The sequence below is a fragment of the Agelaius tricolor genome, unplaced genomic scaffold (assembly GCF_023055355.1).
Source record: "Agelaius tricolor isolate 1412-34295 unplaced genomic scaffold, bAgeTri1.0.p SCAF_30, whole genome shotgun sequence".
Taxonomy (NCBI): domain Eukaryota; kingdom Metazoa; phylum Chordata; class Aves; order Passeriformes; family Icteridae; genus Agelaius; species Agelaius tricolor.
This window is the reverse complement of record NW_027269290.1, coordinates 6,200,644-6,205,465: the sequence shown is the minus strand read 5'-3', so window position 1 is coordinate 6,205,465 and position 4,822 is coordinate 6,200,644. Positions and strand designations below refer to the sequence as shown.

Here is a 4,822-nt window from a genome sequence, read left to right as displayed (position 1 = left end):
TCACTTTGCATTTGCTGCTCAGTCCTTCCATGAGCTCTGTGTACATGGGGGGCTCTTGGCAGTCCCCCCCAAATCAGGAGAAGGGACCCCAGACCCAGCTGAGGGATGAATGACCAGGGTCCATTGTCCAGCCTCCTGTCCATAGGCGTGTTTGCCTGAGGCTTCTCCATTCCTCCCCAAAACAAGGACTCTCCATGGTTGGTCAGAGCTGTGAGGGTTTGTCTGGTTTATGTCTGAGCTGGTACCTTCGACCTCACCCCCACCTGCAGGAGCAGCAACGAGGGGCTTCCTCTGTTATGTGTGAGAGGGAGGCCGTCACTGTCTTTAAAAAGAGTGAAAAATTGAAAAAATAAAATCGGTGGGTGCCAGTTTGCTAAGAGTGTGGGCTGTAATCTAGTGCCAACCAATAAACACGCCAGTATTTCACACGGCTCTGCCTCCTGCCTGGTCTCTCCATCGTGGGTGAACTCGGAGATTGGGCAAGTGTCACCCAAGGAGAAAGCTCTGCCTGCAGTGCCTTGGGACAGCCACAGCCTGGAAGAGGAACTGGAGGGGTGTCACTAACAGCCTGATGTTGAAATGGGCTCACTGATGGGGCATGCACCCTGCAATAAAAGGGCATTTTAAGGAGAGAGCCTCGAGGAGCCTCTGAATGTGCTCCCATCTCTTTCACAAAATCTTTCCCACAAAATAAATGCGGGAGAGGCTGGCTGGAGCCTGCACCGAGAGCATCAGCACTATGTAGCGCCACTGGGGCTGCCTGCCTGGCCCCAGCAAGGCCATCTCCCTCATGTCCCTGCAGAACAAACCTGTCCTGGTGCGGAGACCCATCCCCAAGCGAGCCTTTGCAAATTCCCTTTGGGATCCGATGTGTCCGGGCTCCTCCCGCAGCACACACGGGGCTGGTGCGCCCCAGCCCCGCGCTGCAGCTGCGGCGGGAGCCCAGGGCAGAATTAATCCGGGCTGACGGCGGCGTTAATGCCTGAGCGGGCAGAGCCGGGGCGGCTGTGCCCCCGCGGGGACCGCGGCACCCCCACCCCGGCCTTTCTGGGCGGATGAGCAGCCGCAGGGATGCGCTGGCTGGAAATCCGGCCACTTGCGCTCAGCTGCTTAAACGGGAGCTTAGCGGCTCAGCAAAGCTGTCCCCAATTATGTGCTGGGGGCCGAGGAGCGCAGGGGAGGGGGGTGATGGCTCACAGCGGGGTTTGGGGCAGAAATAAATACCCTGTGCTGTTATTCCAGCTTTGACACCCCGTACACCCCGGGCAGAAGGTGCCTTGTCCCCAGGATGGGTGGCGATGCTGCCCTCAGCCCCTCCGACATCCTTCCCCACCCCAAGGTTAGCAAGGGGGAGATTTCTCCAGGGATGAGCAGGTCCTGTGCTGGCCCAGCTTTGACTCCCTTTTTTCCCTCATCTGGGTGCTCTGGGAAGCAGTGGATCTGTAAAAAAAAATATCTGGGGATGCTGCAGGTGTCCTGGGCTGGCTCTGGCCATATAGAGGGGCTTGGTGGCCCCCAGTCTCCTCCCAAGGATGCTGCTTCCCCTGGAGCACGCATGCTCCTCCTGGCCATGTGCTCCCACTCGCTCATGCTCTCCAAGGAGCTTTCCTAGAAATTGATGGATTTATTTTTAGCCCTGGCACAGCAGGGTTCAGCTGGGAGGGGATGGGCAGCGGTGGATGGTGGCAGCATGGAAGGCTCCCGAGGTGTCAGTGCTGGGCTGGGGGGGACTGGGGGTCCTGTCGCACTCTGTGGTTCCCCCATTGCAGTGGTGAACAGGGGCTGGGGATGGTTTGGGAGGGGTCTCTGGGGCAGGGGGAGTCAACACAGAAGGAGACCAGTGCCACTGCTGGGAAGAGGGGGGTCAGCGTGGGCTGCTGGGGCCAGTGGGACCTCTGGGGACAATGGGACACCAGGAACAACAGCAGCTGGCCACTCTCGGGACAACTGGTGCCCTTTTCTGGTTTGGAGAGGGGAAAATAACCCGGAATGGGCTGGGCAGGAGGTGAGGCAGCAATGCAGGGACTGGTATAGGCAGAGGTGCAGGCAGGGTACAACTGGCTGTGCCACGGGCAAGTTCATCCCAGAGGCTGCAGACCAGCTGCTGCTCTGGATGCTCCACAGGGCTGAGCCCTGCGCTGCTGCCAACCCCGCCAATGTCCAGGCCCCTCTTTCACCCCATTCCCCTCTTCTTCACCCCATTCCCCCTGATGATTATTTTTTGTAGCTGTTGGGAAGCGCAGTGGGGCCCGGTGCTCCCCGGTGTCCCCCGCTCCTGCCTGACCCACTTAGCGGGACCATCTGGTCCCCGCGGGCAAAGCGGATTAGCCCTGCGGCCGGGATCAGGGCTGGGGCGCTGCCACCGCTGTGGGTGACACTGCCGGCACCGTCACAGCCCCTGCCAGAGTCCCCACGGGTCCAGCCTGGGGGAGAGCGGCCACAGCAGGAGCCCCAGAGCAGTCCCCAGTGTGGGTGACCCTGCCCGTGCTGCTGGCACCCCTGAAACCCGGCCATGCCCAGTCCTGTGCGATGTTTGTCTCCCACCACACCCACATATCCATCCATCCATCCATCCATCCATCCATCCATCCATCCATCCATCCATCCATCCATCCATCCATCCATCCATCCATCCATCCATCCATCCATCTTCTCTCACCCACACCCCCAGCTGGGCCAGGTGTGCAATTCCCCCATCCCTCCCTCCATCTATCCGCCCACCCCTTCCCTCGCCTTTCCTTGTGCCCCTCCTCAGGGGCCTTTTCTTCCTTTCTCCCTGTTTTTCCCCCCGTTTTTCCCTTCCTGGCTCTCCTGGTTCCCCATTTTTCCGTTCTCGGCCCTGTTTTCCTTTCTCCCCTCACGCGTTTTCCCGCCCCCCCCCCCCCCCCGGTCTTTGCTGCCCCCTGCCGGCCGCGCGCAGCCACCGCCCCGCCCTAAGCCCCGCCCATTAGCCCATCGCCCCGCCCCTTGCCGCGCGCGCGCTCGGCCCCGCCCCGCGCCCGTCACGCGCCGCGCGGGTTCCGGGTGCGGGCGGCGCGCGCAGGTGGGCGGGGCGGGGCGTGGCGCGCGCGCGGGGATCCCCGGAGTGGGGGGGGTGGGGACCCCGGGGCATCCCGAACCGGACCAGGAGGAAAGGGGGGGATTGGGGTGGGGGTCCGGGGTCCGAGGGTATCCCGGGCACAGCCCAGTGCGGGGGTCCCTCCGGTCCTTCCTCTGGTGGAGGCGGATCACCCCCCCCCCCCCCCCAGCCCCAGCTCTGCAGGGAGGGGGGTGCGGGGTGACGCCCCCCCGCCCCCCCATCCGCCACGGGGTGATACCGGGAGGGGGATCATTACCGGGTAGTTGGTTATTACCGGGCGGGAGGTGGGTTATTACCTGTGCGCTGGTCATTCCCGGGCGGTGGGTCATTCCGGGGCGGTGAATTCCCGGGGTGCGGATCATTCCCGGGGTGCGGGTCATTACCGGGCTGTAGGTTATTCCCGGGCGTTGAGTTCCCGGGGTGCGGGTCATTCCCGGCCGGTGAATTCCCGGGGTGCGGGTCATTCCCGGGCTGGGAGTCACTCCCAAGGCCGCCTGTGGCTTGCAGAGCTCCCGTCCGTGGGGCCGGGCAGGCGCGTCCCCCCCGATGCGGGCAGGAGCCGGCGCTGGGCCATGAGCAACGCCACGGCCCCCACGGCCCCGGGCGCGGCGGGGGACTCGCTGGTGGGCTCCGTGCTGGGGCCCTTCCTCCTCCTCACCCTCCTCGGCGCCCTCCTGGCCGCGGTGAGTGCTGGGGGGGCTCGGGGGGTGCCGAGCCCAGCGCGGAGCCCCGCGCCGCTGATGCCTTTCCCTGATGCAGGTGATGTACGTGAAGAAGAAGCGCAGGTGAGCGGGGCCGCGGGGCCGGGGGCAGCGGGGGATGCGGGCTCAGCGCTCACCAGAGACCCCCGGCAGGTCCGACCGGCTGCGGCACCGGCTGCTGCCCATGTACAGCTACGACCCGGCTGAGGAGCCGCCTGAGTCGGAGCAGGAGCTGCTGGTGGAGGCTGAGGAGGCTCAGGTGAGTCGCTGTTCTGGGAGTTGGCGTTTATCCAGTTTTTCCACGGAAAATCAAAGCAGCAGCAGCAAGTGAGGTGCCTGTCCCGAGGGAACTCCGGGAATCATTGAGCTTGGGAAAGACCGCCCAGAACACTGAGTCCGACCTCAAGGGATCGGGGCTTTGGGTGTAAAGCTGAGGTTTTTGGGAAGGTTGGGCCGCGTGGGCAGTGCCTTCCCCACCTGCCGCAATGCCCTGGGCTGCAGGTGTGTCCCTCTGTGTTGCAGGTGGTGCCCGGCTGGGGGGGACCCTCGCCCCCTTGGCCCCCGCGCAGGGACTGGAGGGCCTGACCCTGCCTGGAGCACCGGGACTGGATCCTGCCCGCGGGAGGGAAGGGAGCACAGGAGCAGCACTGGTTCCATCACCCAGAACGGGCAGGACGTGCCCACACTGGTGCCACGATGCCACAGCCACTGCCCCCACCTCTGAGCACTGACCAGGATGGGACATCTCCTACCTCAGTGCCTCTTTTTGCCATTTCTGGGTTTTTTTTTTTGCTTGAACTGCTCCAGCAGCCTCTTGGAAAGCCCAGGAGAGCACACTGGGGCTGGCAGACTGGCAGGGAGCAGCAGGTTCTGCTGGCACGGGATGCCTGGGGGAAGATGGGGTAAATAAACGTGTCTCAGCCTTGGTTCTGGGGCTCCGAGTGGGGCTGGGGGTTCCTGGCCTTGGGTGGGAGTTTGAGGGGCAGCAAGGCTCTGCCTGTTTGTGTCTCCATCCGCAGCTCATCCCCGTGGATGGCTGGAT

The 4,822-nt window shown here is 63.9% G+C and overlaps 1 protein-coding gene across 1 annotated transcript; it reads left to right on the top strand.

The window, feature by feature from the left end:
- Window positions 1-2,966: 2,966 nt before the first annotated feature.
- On the top strand, window positions 2,967-4,708 carry SMIM29 (small integral membrane protein 29). The gene is made up of 5 exons (XM_071449976.1): window positions 2,967-3,043; window positions 3,587-3,762; window positions 3,839-3,864; window positions 3,934-4,039; window positions 4,303-4,708. The coding sequence occupies exons 2-5, from the start codon at window positions 3,652-3,654 to the stop codon at window positions 4,363-4,365; spliced, it is 306 nt and encodes a 101-aa protein (XP_071306077.1). The 5' UTR covers window positions 2,967-3,043; window positions 3,587-3,651; the 3' UTR covers window positions 4,366-4,708.
- Window positions 4,709-4,822: the final 114 nt, after the last annotated feature.